This window comes from Melospiza melodia, chromosome Z (assembly GCF_035770615.1).
Source record: "Melospiza melodia melodia isolate bMelMel2 chromosome Z, bMelMel2.pri, whole genome shotgun sequence".
Lineage (NCBI taxonomy): Eukaryota > Metazoa > Chordata > Aves > Passeriformes > Passerellidae > Melospiza > Melospiza melodia.
Window position 1 is genome coordinate 45,448,678 of NC_086226.1, and position 20,211 is coordinate 45,468,888.

Below are 20,211 nucleotides of genomic sequence, written 5' to 3' on the forward strand. Positions count from 1 at the left end.
TGTTGGAAAAAACCTCCATTTTTTCCTCATTAAAAAGTGTATGTTTCTGAACAGTTGTGATGGTAAGCAGAATGTGATCCCTTACACTGTGGTCCTCATGTTTATGCTGCTGGATACACATGGCAGCACTCCCAGAGGCACTTTCAGCAGTGTCCCTGTGCTCTGCTATCTGGATCAGTACCCAAATCAATCATTACTTTACATTCTGAGCTGTCTGCTCCAAAGTATGTTTGCTTCAAAGTGTGTTTGCTTTCCCCACCCAAATAGTCAGACACCTCATTTTACACAAAAGCCTTGTTTCTCCTCTTAAAAAAGTACCTCTGGACACCAAGTGACACGAGCACCAGGCAGATGGCATCCTCAAGACCTGTTCAATAGAGTGACACATAATTGTCACCTTTGGCTACATGGCAAAGAAACCATTAGAAAATACAGCCTAGTGTCATGGGAGAGAGAGAGAGAGAGAGAGAGAGAGAGAGAGAGAGAGAGAGGGAGAGGGAGAGGGAGAGGGAAGGGAAGGGAAGGAGAGGGAAGGGAAGGGAAGGGAAGGGAAGGGAAGGGAAGGGAAGGGAAGGGAAGGGAAGGGAAGGGAAGGGAAGGGAAGGGAAGGGAAGGGAAGGGAAGGGAAGGGAAGGGAAGGGAAGGGAAGGGAAGGGAAGGGAAGGGAAGGGAAGGGAAGGGAAGGGAAGGGAAGGGAAGGGAAGGGAAGGGAAGGGAAGGGAAGGGAAGGGAAGGAAAGGAAAGGAAAGGAAAGGAAAGGAAAGGAAAGGAAAGGAAAGGAAAGGAAAGGAAAGGAAAGGAAAGGAAAGGAAAGGAAAGGAAAGGAAAGGAAAGGAAAGGAAAGGAAAGGAAAGGAAAGGAAAGGAAAGGAAAGGAAAGGAAAGGAAAGGAAAGGGGAAAGGAAACCATTTGCACACTGTAATATGTGCGCAAATATTTTCTTACTATAAAACACAGACTTTTGTCTGTGCATTTGCCTTTGCTGTGGCCTGCCTGGTAAAGTTGTTACAGACTATGACAAGGCCTATTAGAGAAACCAAATGAAAACACAAATTACACCTTTTCTCTGGGTTGACTCATGCCTCTGAGAAAAGCCTGTTTATATCAGTCTGATTTTTCTATTTATAATCCCATCTCAGCCTGAAACACTTCCACTCAAACACTATTTTTACTTACACTGTTTATAGTTTTACCAATGGCTTACATCTAACCCAGCAAGTTAAACTCCAGATTGTTCCATTCAACTCACAAATTTAAGGTTTCAACTACATCTTTGTTTCACTCAAGTCTGCTATAACCATTTACTGGCTATAACCATTCACCTTCTCCAATATTCCTTTTCAAAAGTTTGGGAGACAGTTTTCTAGCAAGACAAATGCATACAGGATAATTTTCACTTTTTTCTCGCATGGAATTCTCATATTGTGGCTTTTCATAGGGATTCTATTTATCTCTTATTCCTCACCTTACTACTAAGTAATCTTAACTCCAAATATTCTTGAAACTGCTCAAAAATAAGGAGTACTTCCCCTCAAACGCTTCCTGTAATCTTATAGGAAATCCTAATCAAAACCCAACCCCAAAACTATCTGTGAAGAGAAGTTTCTGGAAGCCAGGCTATAGACATTTAGCTAATCTGTTGCAAAAACAAACCCACCCAAACTATAGCAGAATGTCACACAGTTGCTGTTTCCATTCAGAGTGGCAAAAAGCATCTTAGAGTCACTACAACTAAGACATTTAAGAAGACAACTCATTTCTTCATAAATATTGCTACAAGGACAGAAGAGATGGTTCTTTTCACGTGGAAGATAACAGCATTCATACTGAATGTCCATTCTGCCCAATCTCCACTGAATTAAACTCGTGTCTTAAAAAAATAAAAAGGATTGATAGATGCCTAATTCTTGCAGTAACTATAATATCTTAAGAAAAGGCTTTTTAAAAATATACAATAATTGCAGAGAGCAGTAGTCTAATCAATGAATACTTGTCAAAAGATAATTTGAAGAACAAAGCCAAAGGCATCAACCACACAGCCTAAGCCCTGAAGCATACTCTGAGTCAACTGCTGGTACAAAGTTACCTTGAGCATCACACAGAGGTCAGGAAAACCAAAACCCTCACCTCAGGAACCATATTGCTAGAAATATAACTTTTTTTACAGCTGAGAAAAACTAATCCTTTCTTTGCAGGAAGGCAAAAGGATTAGAAACTACAAGGAATAAATCAGCTATTCATAAATACAGTACCAATTAGCAACTTAGAAGAAAATCCGAATTAGTGTAGACCAGCATACTTTAAGAATGCACAGAAAGATGTCTGAGTGTCTGTACAGCAAGTTACTTGATGCACATCCAGCACTCTCAGCAGCAGTAGGGAAAAAATGGGGAAGTAAAGTAAACAAGGAATGACTGAAGTGTTAATACTCTAACTATTTAAGCCTAGACATCAATATAAAAAAAAATGCAGGCTGCAAATGTTGTGTTGCAGTAAAGTCTCTATAAAGATAACACTGCATAAAAACAACTCTGCAACTACAAGGAAATGGAAAACATGTGGTCAAAATAATCAGCAAGCTGAGTCAGTGTCAAGTGGGATTTCAAGTGGCAAAATATTCTTCCTCTACAGCTTTGTACCATGAATCCCATTTTATTATTGTTGGCTGTTACAAGGAAGCTGGTGGAACTCTTCATTAGAAAGTTAGTAGCAGTAGAAATAAGGGGTTCAAACTAAAAGAGCAAGAATTTAGGATAGACATTGAGGAAGAAATTGTTCTCTATGAGTTGAGGCTCTGGAACAGATTGCCCAGAGAAGCTGTGGATGCTCCATCCCTGGCAGTATTAAAGGCCAAAGTTGGATGGGGCTCTGAACAACTTCATCCAGGGGAAGGGGTCTCTGCCTATGTCAGGAGGGATGGAACTGGGTGATCTTTAGAATCCCTTCCAACAAAAGCCATCCTATGATTCTATATTCATTATTTCGACAGAGGAACAATAATTTGACAACACTTAGTATAATTACATTTTATTGAAATATTGAAGTTCTTCTTAAAGTGTTACAAAGATATAATACATTCGTAATATAAGTGTAAAGGCTCAACATTAAAATGAAAAGACTTAGTAAAAAATATAGATTAGAAGTTACTGCAGCAAAACAAACTCATTGCAATTACATTTATGTTTTGTTTGTTTTGTTGTTTTTGGGTTTTTTTTAAAGAAAACCAGCTATATTGACTTTCACATATAGACAAGATAAAATACAGCAAGTGTTTTCTTCCTCCATGAAGTAATCAATCAAGTAGTACTGCAACAAACACTGATTTCATGCATAAGTGTAGAGAGGATTTTAAACTCTGCATATAGTACTAATTTCAGCTTTTGTACAGCCCCATTTGCAACACATTCCTGCCAAACCCAGAGACTCCCGTTTTCTTCTGGGATACCTGGCCCAAAGGTAGCTGCTTGATTCCACAGGACTTGCATTTCCTTTTCCCCCTCTGTCCTTCTGAACAGCTTCCTCTACCTGGCGAACAAGCTTTTTAAAGTCACCTGCCACAGGTACATATTCATTATAGTAATTTAAACTATACAAGTCCTTAAACGTCTCCCATCCAAGAAATGGGCTGCTTCTCTGCAGCTGCTCCACTTCAGGATCCAAAACTGATTGCAGGTTGAAGCTTCCCAGTAGTTTGTTACTTGCTGCTTGTGCAGAATCTGTTTTAAAGAGAAAACTTATCTTAAATTCAGACTGTAGGAGCATCAAAAGGATTACACAGCTCTAACAAACAGCAACAAAACCCATTCAGTTTTAAATGGAACACTGTTATGTAGGAGACCTGCCAGTACTTGGAGTCTCCCCACCATGATTTACTTGTAGCTTACTTTTAGCAGAATCTGTGTTTTAAAGTCTATACCTCTTGTTAGACATGCAGAATGCACAGAAACAACTGTAACTGAAGTAAAGGCATCCTGTCACAACTGCAGTTTTATTGATGGAGAAGTCTCAATTTTTCCACAGAAACAGAATTTTGTTGTAAAGGCACATATCCAGAAACACCACAGAGCTGTGTGTTGTTGGATGCATTAGATCAGACCCCTCCTCTCCTGTGCACAATCACACAAAGTAGCATCATGTGAAGAACAAATGTAGGAAGGACTAAATAAGCAAAGATTGTATGTAAACTGAGTCCTAGATTGCATTTTTCTATAGCTATTTTAAACTGATGCTTTCCTCTCATTTCCTTCATTTCTCAAGGCATATCAGGGGCTTGCAGAATTTACTTATGAAACATTCTTCATCTCACTGACTAAAGTGTTCTCAAAAATAAAGTCCTACTTCCTTTCACCTTACACTGTTTCTCTTGATTTTACTTCTGCAAGGCAAGTGGCATTGCTTACTTCAGCTAATGTGAAGAAAAACATCTTCTTCAATTCCTAATTTTAAAAGAATCCGAAACAAGTCTTTGTCTTGTGATCTTAATGCTGTTAATACGGTTTTCTTTTTGTTTCAGAAAGCTGAAAGAACATGAGAATATCCAGCAACTTTTGTATTTACTTAAATATGGCTAATTAGTATATAGAACCTAACTTTCAGATAGAACAGCAGCCTGAGTATGTGCAAAAATATAAGTAGCTGTAGTTACTTTAGTAATTAGACAGTGACTGCCATTTAATAGTCTTTTGGGGTGAAGTCTTCTAGTTAGACTTCATGCAGCATAGCGGAGGCTCCTTAGTGACTGCTGTTCTCAGAAGCTGCTGTTGACAAAAAGGAAAGCAAAATTTGCGGGGAAAGGACATAACTCCCACAGAGGCTGAGTGTAAGTAATTTGGTTTAATTACAAAGGTTACTTTTATCTTTCACTCAACCTGTTGAGAGAGAAAAAAAGTGGCAAAAATTCCCAGAATACTAGCTTCATTAGCTGCCTGAATTCTTAGGTTATTTCACTAAAGTGTGTATAATCAGAAGAAAATAATCTCTTCCATTGCACGTTTTAGTCATAACTACAACTTCTGTCCTTTTAAAAAACGTTATTTTTCAGTATTCAAAATACCAACATAAATTAATCACTTAAAATTACTGTTACATTTACCGCAGCTTGAGAGCACAGCCCAAAGACTGTAACCCGGAGCACCAGAGTGCACGCTCCCCAGCGTGCCAACTCTCTGATGCAGGGAAGCACCGGGGAGTGGTAACATGGGCGCGATGCCCCGTCCGTGCGCTCCCGCGCATCCCGGCAGCTCCGACGGGCAGCGCGGCGCCAGGGCTCCCGTCCGGAGGGAAACCCCGCCGGAGCCCCACTTCGTTCTGCCGCCCCAGGAATTACGGAGCCTTGGGAAGGGAGAGAAGCCAAAGCGACAGGCATTCCCCACCGCTCCCCAGGGCGCAAGAGACCTCCCTACGCGGCCAAGAGAGGGGAGAAGTGGGATTTTGCGGGATTTTGTAGCAGAAGCTCCTCTGCGGCCGGCAGCATCTCCGAACTGACCAAAAACTTTGCGGATTATCCCTGCAAATAATGCCCCAGCGCCTGCCGTCCCCTTCCCTCTGAATTTCACGGCGTCCTTCCAAAAGTCTCGAAAATGCCAACTAGGATCTACAGGGAAAGCGAGAGAGGGACAGTGACCTTCCCTCAACGGCGCAGGGCGGGAGGAGCCAGAGGCGCCGCGGGGCGCTCACCCTTCCCCATTCCCTCCCATTGTCTCCATGCCCCATTCCCTCCCATTCTCTCCATCCCTCCTCGCAGCCCGTGGCTCGGCGGCGAGCGAAGCGCCTCGACAGCCGCCTGCCGCTCTGCTCGCGCCTGGGACACTCACCGGCCGCGGGCGCCGGCTCCACCGCCAGCAGGGAGAGCCGCTTCCAGCGGGACCCGCCGCAGGTGAAGATGACGGCGCGGATGAACTCGCGGCCGCACAGCTTCACCCCGTACCCGTCCCCCTCGCCCGCGGGCAGCACGGCGCCGGGGTACCCCGGGGGTGCCGCGCACAGCAGCGCCACGGCGGCGCACAGCACTCGCAGCTTGGCCATCCGCATCGCGCCGTCGTGTCCCGCGGGCGCGTTACCAGCAGACCCGACGGCCGCCACAACGCCCCCGACCGCGGCGGCCAGCCCAGCCCCGCTGCTGCCCGCCGCCCGCCTTTTATGCGCTGCGAGCGGCGCTGAGTCACCGCCCCGGCCCCGGCCCCGGCCCCGGCCCCCTCCCCTTCCCCGGTGCCGCGGTTGTCGTCTCCCGCCGGGCCGTCCCTGTGCCTGCAACAGCCGTCGAGGGGCCCTCGGGCAGCGTTTTGCCCTCTTCCTGCCCTTGCTAGCTGTCCCGGCTCTTCACGCCGCCGTGCCTCACCTTCGGCCTCCCTCCTCGGGTTCCCGGCCCTCACCTACCCAGAGACGCCCCGGCTCTGGGCCTCAGCCAGCTCTGAGCCTCACCCGGCTCTGGGCCTGTTTGTGGCCAGATCAGATAGCAGTGCCGATGCCCTTTCGTGTTGTTTTGAAAACGTGAAAAAATTTCGACTGTTTTTTCCATTGTAGGTGTAGAATCTCCATAACTATGTCTGTGTCCTAAAAATGTTGTCTTGACATAAAAAGACAGAAACAAGTGAAGTAAAAGAAATGCCCTTTCAAGGAAGTGGGGCATTGAAGGGGGATTTCAAAGCCTGGGTTCCTCTCAGGTTTGTTATACTGGAGGCCTGAGTTCAGTAGCAGCCATAGGCATCCGAGTGTCAGAGATACCCTGGCTCCAGTGTGGGCATCCTAGAGATTTGGAGCTTCACATCTGCGTGTCTCCTGAAGAGCCCAGCAGGCTCTTGCTGACAAGAGTGGTGGTCTTTGGACTCCACACAGAGCTATGCACCCTGTGAAAGTAAACTTTACTTCTGGATTTGTTTGTTGGCTTTATTGTTATTTGGTTTTTTTCCCCAGTATGACAGGACAAGAAGTGGTTGCTGTCATCTTTTATAAGAAGTCATACTGTGAAGAACCAGAAAAGTTCATCTCTCATAATCCTTTGAAGCTGTTGTCTGTAGATCCTTTCATGTGAAGGCTATGCTTTCAATCCCTTGAGTATTGTTGGCTTATAAAAAACCCTCAAAACTCAATCCTGAAGGAGAGCACAGAGAAGACATACATCTACAGAGTAGTGTACAAAGGTGTATGATTCACTTGTGCTGGCAGAGAAGTTACAGACTCCACTCTCCTTTTCAAGGAGGACTTGCGTGTTTTACACTGATCTGGATCTAGAACAAAGCTATGCAGGGCTAAAATAGTGAGCAAAGTTGTGTTTAACCCGAGCCAGCCACCAAGCCCCATGCAGCTGCTCACTAATTCCTGCATTAATATGACTGGGGAAAGACTTAGGAAAGTGAGAAAAGTCACGGCAGTTTAATAGGGAAAGCAAAACCTGCACACAAAAGCAAAGAAAAATAGGAATTGATTCAGTGCTTCCTGTGGGCAGACAGGCATTCAGCCATCTTGGGAAGACAAATGCCGTGGCTCCAAATGCCATGGCTTCTTTCTCCTTCTTCCATTTCCCCCCACTTCATATACCAGCATGATATCCCTTTAGTCATTTTGGGTCATCTGTCCTGGCTGTATCTCCTCACAAGCACCCTGGTCCCCTCACCAGTGTGGCAGTACCAAAAGCAGAAAGGGCCTTGGGTCTTATCTGTTCAGCAATAACAAAAACATCTCCTTATTATTAACCATGTGTTCAGCATAAATGCAAAACACAGATCAATACTAGCCACCGAAAAAATTAAAATCTACCTCAGGCAAATTAAAAATTAAAATCTTCCCCAGCCAAAACTTGGACAGTTTTCTTTTTGGTCCAGTCTTAAGTGTTTAAACAGTAGTACCTCTTCAACAGTAGGCACCATTATCCAGAGTGTTGCTAGGATGCAATCTGCAGGAGTCTGCTAATCTGAAATTCCTAAAGAACAAAATCTGATCTGTTCCTCCCTCAGCTGAAGTCATACCTGCTATATTGTTACAGACAGAAGTTGTGCAGGAGTGATTACAACTTGAATTTTGAGAGCAGTACCTTGATTTTGTTGGTCTTGTGGACTTTTTCTGAAAATACCGTCACATCAGGTGGACTTCTACACGGACTTTAAGTAGTCTTCTAGACAAAATATTTGTTTTCAGTGTCTGAGAAGCTGTAGTAATATGAAAAAGCACTACCAGGACAAGGCATGAAGGATGGTACCTCCTGAGTGACTAGAAAAACTACTATTCAAAACAAAACATGCAGAAGAAGATGTAATGTAAATTTAACAAATCTGAAGTAACTATATGACTTCCTAATGTTTGTTTTATAAAGAAGAAAAAACAACAGCAGAACAAAGAAACTAATTTCCATTCATGATCCATAGGATGCTTCAAGGCAAGTACATCCAGTGTATTGGCACAATGCGAGTACTTTTTATCTTTTAATTTCTTGAAAAAAGGTAAAGATAATTGCACTACTTCTCTACTTGTACCAAATTATTAATCTGTTGAGCAATAGCAAAGTTTATAGAAGGTAAAGGAGGTTTCATGTAAACTGGGGGCTAAATAAAAAATATATCCTTTAACAATATCTCAGTAGCCTTGAATACCTTGAATTAAAGCCTTATTCCCATGACTTACAAATGTCAGACAAAGAGAATCAGCAGTAAGACAAAAACTTACTGATTTCATTAGACATTTTCCAGAGACTCTATTTCAAATTCATGCAATTCACTGTTGCAAGGACAGCTTAGCTTTTGAAAGCTGTCCAAACATGAATTTACTGCATTTCTAAAGTTTGCTTAGTACCGTACAGGATTCTGCAACAAATGGGAAATACCACTTCATCAATGTTATTGATGAACAAGCATGAGCATTATCCAGTTATCTTCAATAGAGGATTGTGCAGTTTAGAAAACAGTTCAATCTTAAGAAAGCTCATAATTGAAAAAGTTAAGAAATCCATGCATTTTTGCATAATGAAGTCTAAGGCTGATTAAGAAAATTAACAGTAATGCAGAAACAATCTTGTTTTTATTCATCCACATAAGTGCTTTCCCCTTCTTTTAAAAGCAGTGACATGGAGTCAGCAATAAAATAACTCCAAAGCACGTAGGAAGGAGCTGTGATTTTCAACTTTCCTATAGTAAGGAAGGGGCCCAAACTGGACTCTCCAAAGCGACTTTTCTTGTTTCTCCTCAATGCTCATACGTACTATCACAACCAGATAAACAAGAGTGAGGTGGAGGCACTTGTGGCTTGCAGGTGGCATGTGCTTCCTGGGGTTCATACCTATAATTAGGACACAAACAGCTTAGTTTTGGCATCCTTATCATGACTGACTTCTCCCTTTTCCAGAACAATCCTGCTCCAAATGATACTGATTCAGGATATATGGTTGTCAGACGTAATAACCAGAAAAACCCAACAGAATTAAGGTGGTAAAAGAGTAGTGCCTTCAGGCCAGAACAGGCTCCCCCTGGAATTGCTCTCCTTTTTTTCCCCAGTGATTCATGGAAACAAAGACAGTTGTTGTGATATATTAAAGTAAGTCTAACAGCTGAGGCCAGTTGAGCACAAATGACAGAAAGGATCAGGATGTTTTAGGCACTTTATTTATTTCTGTAACAAATATGATGAATGTGGGCAACTTGTGCTGTAAACATGTATTTCCCCAAAGTAAACCTTGTCACTGCTAAGCCCCTGTTTTCTTTCACCGTCCTCTGAAGGAAGTTATACCATTCAATTATTCTGTATCTGTCACTATGTCATAGATTTGACTGCACACAGCACATGCAAGCAATTTGATTAATACACTGGCAGTAGAATACCTAACTCTGCAACAAAGAACGAGCATCTTCAAAACAAAACCAGGCATTTTTCACAAAACAAAAGCAAGGCAAACAGTAAAAAATATGGACAATAAAGGTGAATAACCCTTAACTCCTTGATGATTTTTGGCACATTCTATATAGCCCATTTAAATCTAATTCTGGGTTACACCATCTTGTTTAGAGCCTTTTCCTTGATAAATTTGGTACATTTCACTGATACTGTATAATATTGGATGAAACTTACTTCATTTCTGTCACATTTTAGTGTGGAATCTTGCAATAGACTAACCTTATTGATCTAAGTTCAAACTTCAGGAGAAAAAAAATCAAATTTAGTTTGGATGGATTAATATATAGCTACCCTATTATCCCCTAAAACTGCTACCTGGACCATGATTTTGCTCCCTTTAACAGGGGCTTTTGATCAAACATCATAGTCAGGAATCTGTCACAAGCACACAGATATTGATTCTTAATTCAGAGTAGAAACAATTAGGGTATTTCCTAATTTTCTAAGATTTATAAGTAAAAACTGTTGTATGGCCTGTTAAAACTGTTCTTTTGTGAAAATGCCTTTCATAGGATTAACATGTGGGCTAAAAGGCACAGATGGAGACATAGAAATACCCCAAAAGGCTGGTTCAATTGTTTTTCTTTTTTGGAAAAAAGAGTATCAATAGATGACAGATATCAAAACATACAAGTCCTCTTCAAAATTAAAGGAAGGCGGACTTCTGAACTTCGAGGAAACATAGCAAATGCTCTGTTATTCCAAGCAAATCAAGAAAGTGGAGTACTTGTGTTCATTTTCTTACACTGACCATTACAACTCATCACATTTGAGATCTGTATGCATTGTTAGCATGCAGGGGACAGAACCAATTACAGAAGTGACTGAATGCAGAAGTTAATGCACTTTCAGAAGTCAAACCATGGAAACTGTGCTATTAATTTCTTCTGCATTGAGAAGCTTTTGTTTCATTATATACTTGCCTATCTTATTGTAGTAATATTCTGAGTTTAGTTAAGTAGTCTTCAAAATCATATTTGGGGCATTATTTCCAGCTGGAATTTAATTTTTAAGTCGACAAATTGTCAGTATAGACTTTGGCTTAATTCATTTTTGGATGCTTTTTGAGTATTTGTTTTTCATTCCACAATTAGATAATTGCTAGAAGAATTTCCATCCAAAACACAAAATAATTTGTTTCTAAATAAGCTTTCCAATACAGAAACAATTTTTCCAAGTGTGACATCAGAACATTAAAGTATACTAAAACTATATTCTCAGGATATACCATGTTAAAGGCATGCAAAAAAATCCTTCAGTTTTTCAGTACTTGTAAGGCCACTTGGATCTACTCATTACAAAAACATACATTAATAATTTTGCTTGCTGTTAGCCTAAGTTAATATTCATCTTAGTAGTGAAACTCTGATTTCAAGTATTAAGAAACAAATTATCCTGAGTTTCAGAATGTTGAACAAGCATGAAAAAGATTCAGGAAATAGCTACATAATTTGTTTCCTCTTCTTCAGAAGCTATCTCTGCTCATACTTTAACAGAGTTTTCCCTAACAGTAAAACACACAGTTAGCAAGTTATGTGTTTACTTCTGAACCTACTTCTGATAAAAGCTGTTTATTCCAGAAGCAGAGATGGTGAGTTCACTGCCTAAAGATCAGCAAATAAAAAGTGTCTAATTTTTCAAAGAAATTGACTGCCTGCTCCTGACTTCAAATTGAGCTGTGTATCCTGAAATGTATTTGAAAACGGTATATATTTATTTATAAATTTATACAAACTTGTAACTACCAATTACCATATCTTTATTGGTTATACTGAGTTTGGTCAGTACCAGACTTTTTTACTACAGGTGAAAGTTATTTTCAGACTCTGAATAGACAGTGCAAATACAATATTTCATTATAAACAAGGAAAATATACTACAGAATAATGATTATTTTTAAGAGATACATATAATATAAAACCAATTGCTTTAGAAAGTACTAGTTTTAAAAATACATTAATTTTTTTATTTTATAAAAGCTCATAATCTTATCAAATTTTTAATTATTTAGTTATGTTAAAATGCAGTATTATAATCACATTTCAGATATGTAGCTTTAATACCTTCCTCCTATTTTTCTATGAAGAAATTGCTATGAGATATTCTGATATTCTACAAATCTTTAAATGTAAGAGGTCCTTTAGGCAATTCCAGCAAAGTGCTCTGTGTGTCAAGTATGTTCTCTGCTTCACCTTAAAAAAAGAAAAAAAAAGGAAGGAAGGAAGGAAGTGTCGGAAGGAAGTGTCGGAAGGAAGTGTCGGAAGGAAGGAAGGAAGTGTCGGAAGGAAGTGTCGGAAGGAAGGAAGTGTCGGAAGGAAGTGTCGGAAGGAAGTGTCGGAAGTGTCGGAAGTGTCGGAAGTGTCGGAAGTGTCGGAAGGAAGGAAGGAAGGAAGGAAGGAAGGAAGGAAGGAAGGAAGGAAGGAAGGAAGGAAGGAAGGAAGGAAGGAAGGAAGGAAGGAAGGAAGGAAGGAAGGAAGGAAGGAAGGAAGGAAGGAAGGAAGGAAGGAAGGAAGGAAGGAAGGAAGGAAGGAAGGAAAACTTAAGAAACTGATTTGTTTGGCCCTCATTCTTGTTTGGACCACATTAGCAAAATAGCAAGTCATAGCTATGTATTTTATAAATAAACTTATGTCAATGTACCAGCAAAGTTGTCTCTAAGGAATTTTGGACTGGTGGGGTAATTAGGAATCTGAGAAGAAAATGGATCAGACATTCACATGAAGGTGTACAAAAGCTTTAACAAGTAAACTTTTACACGGTGTCACAGATATAACATGTTTGGGCACAGGCTTTCTTTGTGCCTCAGGACTAGCCTAAAAGATGTTCAGAATGTGGGCAGCACAGGACTTGAAGAAGCATTGCTCAAAGCCCACTGCTCACAAAAACTTTGCTAAGACAGTTACCTAAACATTAAGCATAGCAGGGAAAAGTTGTAGAGTGCAGAATGCTCTGGGTAAGGCTGGAATGAAAACATCTAGGACAGAGAATCCAAAAAACAAAGATACAGACTGAACATCATACATATGTTGTGGTGGTCTGATTGTGATATAAGAAGAGATGAAGATTAGGCAAAGAATGCATTTGTTTTGGCTGATGCCATTTGGCACAATGCCAACAATCTTGTTTATCTATGCCTTAAGTCCCAGCTTTATGATCCTTATAACAGTGGTTTGAGACTGTATTTATGTGTGATCAGCCTGACTGAATATTGCAATGCAGTCAGGATTATGGTTATTCTATAAAACAGGTCTCAGTGCTGACATCTCCCAGGTGTAATTTTTATAGTACTGCAGTGCCTGGGACCATCAGTAATATCCAACACTGGTTACCACTTGCACAACATCAGTCAGTTGCATATAGCATCTGATTATGAAATAGCAAGAGATCTTGGGGACAGGGATCTAGACAGATAAATCTCTATGCCGGTTCCTCACATGTACTAGAGGACATTGACCCACTGACTGCTCAGGACACAGGGACTCATCTATTTAAAGCTCAGAAAAGGCAGCCAGAGCTCCATTGCTGAGTAGAGATGTTCTGTGCAATTAGAGGCTGGCCATAAAATCCGTCCCCTCCTCTAGTAATTTGTGTGGAAAACACCAGTAATGTGTGCCTGGACTAGGAGGAAAAGCAGGTTGATTCTTGGTGTCCTCAGAGGTTTAGAAAAGATAGTCTGACAGCTGTTCTGTAACCCTGACCCAAAAGATTAGGTCCTGATACACAGCCCTGGAAACTTAGGACCTTCCAACAGCACAAGCAGAACTCAAAACAGGTATTTACCTCTATGTCTTCAGTTTGGGTTTTACTTAGCCCAAGCTATAGAGCAGGAAAAATACCCTTCCAATATTTCAGTGGAAGAATACTAAAATAATGAGATAGTGTTTGGTCAAGTAGGCTAGAGACAGAAGAAAAAATAGCTGTAAGCAAGATCAAAAACAAGATGGCTAATGAAAGAGAAACAATGAAACCTTTCAGGGGTATAAAATGATGCCAAAGGATGAAAGGCAGCAGATGCAGATGTTATATGATCACCTTAGCTCAGATACAAGGTACACCATGCAGCACAGAAATAACTGCAGATTATCTTAGGAGAAGGAACTGGCTATGAGTTTGACGATAGGCGTACCCTGGAAGAAAGAGACCATTTAAAGAAAGAACAGTAAAGGGAATGGTGTATACATTCATTATTACACCAGAGAGATTAAGCACGGCATGCACCAATAGAATAGATAGACAAGCAGAGAAATGGTTGCAAAGGTATGGGAATGAACATGGGGATCAGTTGAGTATTAAGAATAAGCATTGTGGCTGCTGGTCAATTGTGTCATAAAACCTTCTCTTCAACTACGTAATTTTAATCATAAAATAAAATTGAACTCCTGAACCTGATTTCCAGACCAGATTCATCCAGGCTATTCCATTTCCTTTTAATCTGGTGCTGATATTGGTAATTAGTTTAATTTCCTTCTCTTACTTTCCTTTATCCTATCCTGTAAGTAGGATCTGTAGACCCAAATCTCTCACGTCTTTTTACAAAGCTAAATCAAATTAATCACTTTTCTTCCTCTTGCAAGGCAGCTTGTCATTCCCTAATAGTTTCAGCTCTTCAGTAAAATTACAGATTCCCTTTCCAGAAGTGATCTGAATTACATATAAATTTCCACAGGAGTTATTTTCCTGCACCTTCCCATCTGTACTCTGTACTAAGGTTGTGAAATATGCATCCCTGGATATATTCAAATGCCTTTTGGACATTTTCCTGGGCAATTGGCTATGGATGATCCTGTCTGAGCAGGGGGCTTGGACCAGATAACCTTCAGAGATCCCTTCCAACTCAACCATGCTGTGATACTAGGAAACCTCACTTGATGTTTCTAGACTTTGCTTAGCTCAATTTCATCACATTATTTGGATTATATTCATTCTGCTTATCATCAGCATTCAAGTCTCCCCTTTTTCTACCATTTCCAGCTGATGAGCTTGGATGGTAGAAATCCCTATTAATCCCCAGTTTCTTGCTGACATTAGCAAATTGAATCCTATTTTGTTGTCTCATTTCTTCAGAACATAAATTCTTCTTGCACTATAGCTTATTTCTTTTCTGTTGATGAACTTAATCAAGTTTGTCACCCAAAGATTTGATTAGGATAAGCTACTCATAATTTGACATATAAAGCAAATGAAGATCCAGACCAAATCTTGAGAAATATTGTTAATAACCCTGCTGAAGCCTAACCTTCCTTTTCAAGCCCAAGATTTGACATAATTTATTTACTCCCATGCTTACCTCTCTACTAATTTCTATGTCTTTCATGCTAACTTAATCTTTAGGTAATACCCCATCAAATGCTTTCACGAGTTTATAATGGATCTACCACATTTCTTTTAGAAAAAAAAATCTGGAAAAGACAGAGTTAGTTTGGCATATTCCATTTTATTTTTTATTTGGTTCCACAGTTTCTTTTCTGCAAGACATTTTCACAAGCCTTACATGCTGCTGAAGTTCTCCTAATGGATCTGAAGTGATGAAGATGACTTTTCATATTTGGAAAGCAATAGGATACCACATTGCTCCTCTTCAACCTATGGACCACACGATACACAGTAAACACATTACATATAAATTCTAAATTCCAAGTGCTAATTCTGCTCTGTGTGTACTAATCTCCTTTTCAACACTTTTATTTCTAAGAACTACCCCTTCTTCCCTGTGCTTAGCTGACTCTTCATAATAAAATCCAGAGAAGTTTGTTTAATGCTGTTGGGGAAATGGTCACAGGTCTACAATCCTGCATGACCAAAATGTATTTGCACCTGCATGCAGCAGGAACTACAGCAGGTGTTGTCTAATTAACCTACCACTATTTCCCATGAAGCATGCGGAGTTAGGAAACCCAAGTGTTAGATCTGGAGGCTAAAGACTAAGTGCTGAAACAGGTTTTTATTTTGTTTCAGTACAGTTGTGCCAGTAGCAGACAAGACAATTAGTTAGATTTAGTTAACTAAGTCAGTTTGTAAAGGTGACATGCCATGGTCTGATGCTGTTTTCACTTACAGTCTACACTCATTGAGCCAGTCTCCTTCACTAGGAATCAGAATTAACATAAATGCATCTCCATAAACTTCTACACAATGTATATAATTTAATCATATAGACAAGGGACAGCTATGAGGCAAGACCCCACTTTCCAGGACTCACCTTTCTTCAGTCTTAGCAGGACACTGCAGTAAGATCCTCACCTGATGGCTGTGTTTGGTCATGAAGGTGTAAGGCCATGATTCATGTCTCTGTTCCTTTATATTGTAATCCCTAACCCTTTCCCCAAAAAACCAGCAAGAGAGTGGAATACAGAAGTAAATCACTACATCTGTCACTTCTCCCAGATATCCAGTTCTTACATCAGCTGTATTTGACACAAGAAGATAAAATAACAGTCTTAACTGAAAAGAAATGAGTACTGTTGACTAGCAAAATATCTGATTTCAACAGCAGGAAAAGAAATGAGACATAATATTTCTGTCAAAGAAACCGTCAAATATCTATTACAAGATTTCTCCCAGCCATTTAAAAAAAACATAACAGGTTATCTGAAGCTTGGTTCTCTGTGAGAACAGGACAGACTTACATACCTTTAATCCTTTGCAATAGTGTCCCATAGCCCACATCATAATGATAGGAAAATACAAAGCATAAGGGAAGTATTGGCAGTAAAACTGCTGGGTTCTTCCTTTTTATTGCTCTGTGCAAGAAAAAATTATTTAGTATATTCAGCACATCAGCACTGTTACTCTAGGCTGACCTTGACTCTCTAGGACTTGTGTATTCTTCTAAAAATCTCTAATCAAAGAGCAAGTTTTTATTTCCTCAGAAACATTTGTCTTCTGGTTGCCTTCTTTCTCAACCCAAGAGTTTTTTAAAAATACAGTAGTGATTTTTGAAAATATTAACAAATATGGGTTAATCTAACTTGTTTAGCATGCATGTGCAGTGCCATATACCCAGCCACTTGCAACACATAACAATATAGATTCTATGTTCATTTCCAAATGCTACAGAGAACCCATAATGCATAAGGTGCATTTAATCTTCACTATATACACAAAACCACAAATATTTCCTAATTCCCTCTAAACGTTTTACAGTCCAAGAAAACATTACCAACCAAAAGTACTATAGGGCAAGTTCTTCCCTATTCAATATAGGGAATAAAGCTATTCAATATAGCTTTATTAGCAAGGTTTCTTTTTCCCTTGGGTCAGTTGATTCAAATTTAAGTGAGCAGACTTCAGAATATGTCCACTTGTTCCCTGCATTAAAAAAAAATCCAGATGGACAATGTGCTACTCACTAACAATTCATTAAATCTCAGTACAGACAATAAAATAGCGTGGCTTTTAAATACTCTCCCCTCTTCCACACACAACTGTTATTTTGTAGTGGACTTTTTGTACTTCAGATATTTTATTGTCATATTGTCAGCTCATGTCTCCACTTTTAAATAAATCTGCAGTACACACATAACCAGAACACACTCAAAGCAGTGTCCATTTGTCATTTGATCAATCTCTGAGCAAATGGATAAAAATAATATCTGGATAAAAACTGGATAAAACCTGTAATGCAAAACCAAGACCCAGCAAAATAAAAATATATAATGTAATATACTTACATTTTCTGTTAGGGAATAAACTTCATATCCAGTTGTTAAAACTACAGTAGTAAGTGTCCAAAAAATGTCCTGAAATATTTGAGAAATTCTCATGTCCAAGCAATCAGCATGGCTATTTGCCTGTCTCTCATCAGGTTCTGCAGTGCTAGATGCCTTTCCAGCTAAAGAAGGGAGACAAGTTAAACAAATCTAAGTCATACATTTATTTTAAAGATTGACTCAATCTCTCAGTGGTCTATAAATCCAAAACACTAACTAAGAAGGCAGTCTTTCATGGGTTTTGATTGAGAATGGCCTTCTTCAGTAATAGTTTCTACCCAAAAACCATTTAGGTCAATTAGCAAATGCTTTTATGCAGAATCTTTCTAATTGTGCTTCTCAAGGTCCAGACAAGCAAAATTGCAGTGTTAGGTTTTGAGTGGGACCCAAGTCTCAGCAGGACTCTCTAGATTAAGATTCTCTGACCTTTGCATTTCCATGCTGATTCATAGCATACCTGCTTTCCCAATTCATTCTGCTTAATTCTAATTTAGTGGCAATAATTTTAGAGTCAATCTTGGCAGCTTTTTGCCCTTTCAGGATTTCTTCTTCCTCATGATGCATCGCAAAGCTCATAACTCTTCTGCAACACCACAGTTACAAATATAGAAAAGCACTGTGAAGACAACAGATTTTTAATAGATAATAAATATATATCAAAAGTCCATGAGGAAATACTTCTATAAATAAAATTTAAAACTGTTCAAAAGTACAATATAGTCAATATATTCACATGTCCAAGAAGAATTTTCTATGGTACAGAAGAATAAAAAAGCAGACTATTAGATTTATTTTTTTTACTTACATGCCCCATCTAAATCTACTGTTACATTTTCTTTTAAATAAGGTAAATTCAGTATTTCTCAGAAGTTCCTGTCAACTATACAGAACACAAAAAGAATTTCCTTTTTAGAGTGATGAAAAAATAATAATTGTGCCAAAAATAAGCAGTGTGAATCCAAAGTGGAGAAGTTAGTTAACAGAACAAGAAGAAGTCTTCTTCATAGCAATGTTTATAATCCGTCTTGTGGGGAAAAAATTGAATACCTGGGTTTGTATGTCTAGGCTGACTAACCAAGTTGGATAAGAAGTTCAACAAGGTACAGGAAACAGAATACCAGCTGCCTAAATGAGTGTATTCTAGGGAAGAAAGAACAAAGACTGAATTCAGAAAGTTCTCTTCTAATGAATCTCTAAAACTAATTAAATATGTTCTTTTCTCCTGCTTTCTAATTCAAGAATAATTTAAAGGATTTGTAATTACTTAAGGTTTCCACCCATTTATTCATCTCCATTATTATTGATTTAGCCTGAACAGAACAATTTCTGTTAAATTGTTACTAATTATTTCTTCAGACTATGTTGATCTTGCTGTCTTATTTACAACTTCATTCAGTGTCTAGATAGGTAGAAATCATTTTGAGACAGCATAATGAAAAAAGGACAGATCTAATTACATATAATTGTACACAGTAGGAAAAAGAACATTCACTATAGTCTCACAGTACTATTTCATCTGTTTCTCTTTCCTCAAGACTTACATTGCAATTGTTGTTCTCACAAAAAATATCAACAGGCTTTACCTTTCTGATAGCCATAATTTTCAGATAGCTTTGTTTTGGTTTTTTTTTCTTCAGAAGAAGTAATAATATAATGGCTGACCGACCACTTAATAAAATATCAAAATAATTAGATTTTATTTTGTCACCTACAAGGCAGTTGGAAATTCTAAAATAAACAAGTACGCTGCCCATTAATTAGACCCATTTTGGTCCCAAATATCCTAAGCCTGGTAAATTGCTGAGGGCTGACATGATAAGATAAAATAATGACATGTAATATCCATTTAATGACTTTATTTTCATCTTCAGTGTGATTATAGGTGTAGTTTCCACATATATGAAAAATATTAAGGGATCCTTTGTTTTCCTGTCAGCACAGATAAGGACCTGTGCTTCCAAGATGCATAGTATTACCCTAAATGAGCTTCAATTTGAAGAAGCACATGGTAAGGAAGTGGGACAAGGATATGCTGATGAAATACAGGTCTTGCTAAAAGGGAACAATGGAGAAGAAAAAAACCAGACAGTTTAACATGCACAGTGTTTAGAAAGAAGTAAGTATGGGATAAAAAGAAGGCTGTAAGTTCAAACTTAGAAAAGTAAAGTAAAGGATCCTAACAAGATTTCTTTAAAAACAAATACACACACACACACACAAAACCCCAAAAAAACCCCAACAAAAAAACCCCTCATACTTGTTATACTCTGACATCTCTTGTGCTGAAAGAAAAAGATAAGTCACAAACAATAAAGTCAAACAAACACCATGCTGCAGGAGACTGTCATATCAAATTCCAGAAGTCCAAGGGTACTTCCATGTATATCTACAAGTAGTTCATATAAATAACTTATGATAATTGAAAACAACTTGTTTTCTATATTATAGACAGCAGCCAGATAACATTATCAAACATTTTTCATATTCTTTTCTAACTAGATCTTTTTTCTTTCACTTGAGTGAAATAACCCTCAACTTTCTCCATCCAAAAACAAGTGATGGAAAGAAATGCATAGAAAAATGCCTGCAATTTCTTTTCTTTGAACAAACTTCTTCTATGTTG

General features: G+C 39.1%; 2 protein-coding genes across 2 annotated transcripts; both read right to left on the minus strand.

The window, feature by feature from the left end:
• Window positions 1–3,011: 3,011 nt before the first annotated feature.
• Window positions 3,012–6,030, minus strand: LOC134432108 (relaxin-3-like). Its single transcript, XM_063180543.1, has 2 exons — window positions 5,814–6,030; window positions 3,012–3,716 (listed from the first exon to the last, which is right to left on the minus strand). The coding sequence occupies exons 1-2, from the start codon at window positions 6,028–6,030 to the stop codon at window positions 3,349–3,351; spliced, it is 585 nt and encodes a 194-aa protein (XP_063036613.1). The 3' UTR covers window positions 3,012–3,348.
• A 5,961-nt stretch (window positions 6,031–11,991) lies between these two features.
• On the minus strand, window positions 11,992–18,152 carry PLGRKT (plasminogen receptor with a C-terminal lysine). Its single transcript, XM_063181374.1, is given in 4 exon segments — window positions 11,992–12,071; window positions 16,510–16,619; window positions 17,571–17,710; window positions 18,015–18,152. Coding segments are annotated over 4 exon segments (468 nt in total).
• Between the last annotated feature and the right edge of the window lie 2,059 nt (window positions 18,153–20,211).

What these genes read in the sequence shown, in the direction of transcription:
- LOC134432108 (XM_063180543.1), bottom strand. Translation starts at nt 6,030, where the DNA reads ATGCGGATGGCCAAGCTGCGAGTGCTGTGCGCCGCCGTGGCGCTGCTG. An exon ending in GGAGCCGGCGCCCGCGGCCG is followed by an intron (nt 3,717 to 5,813) that starts GTGAGTGTCCCA and finishes TCTTTAAAACAG; the next exon opens with ATTCTGCACAAGCAGCAAGT.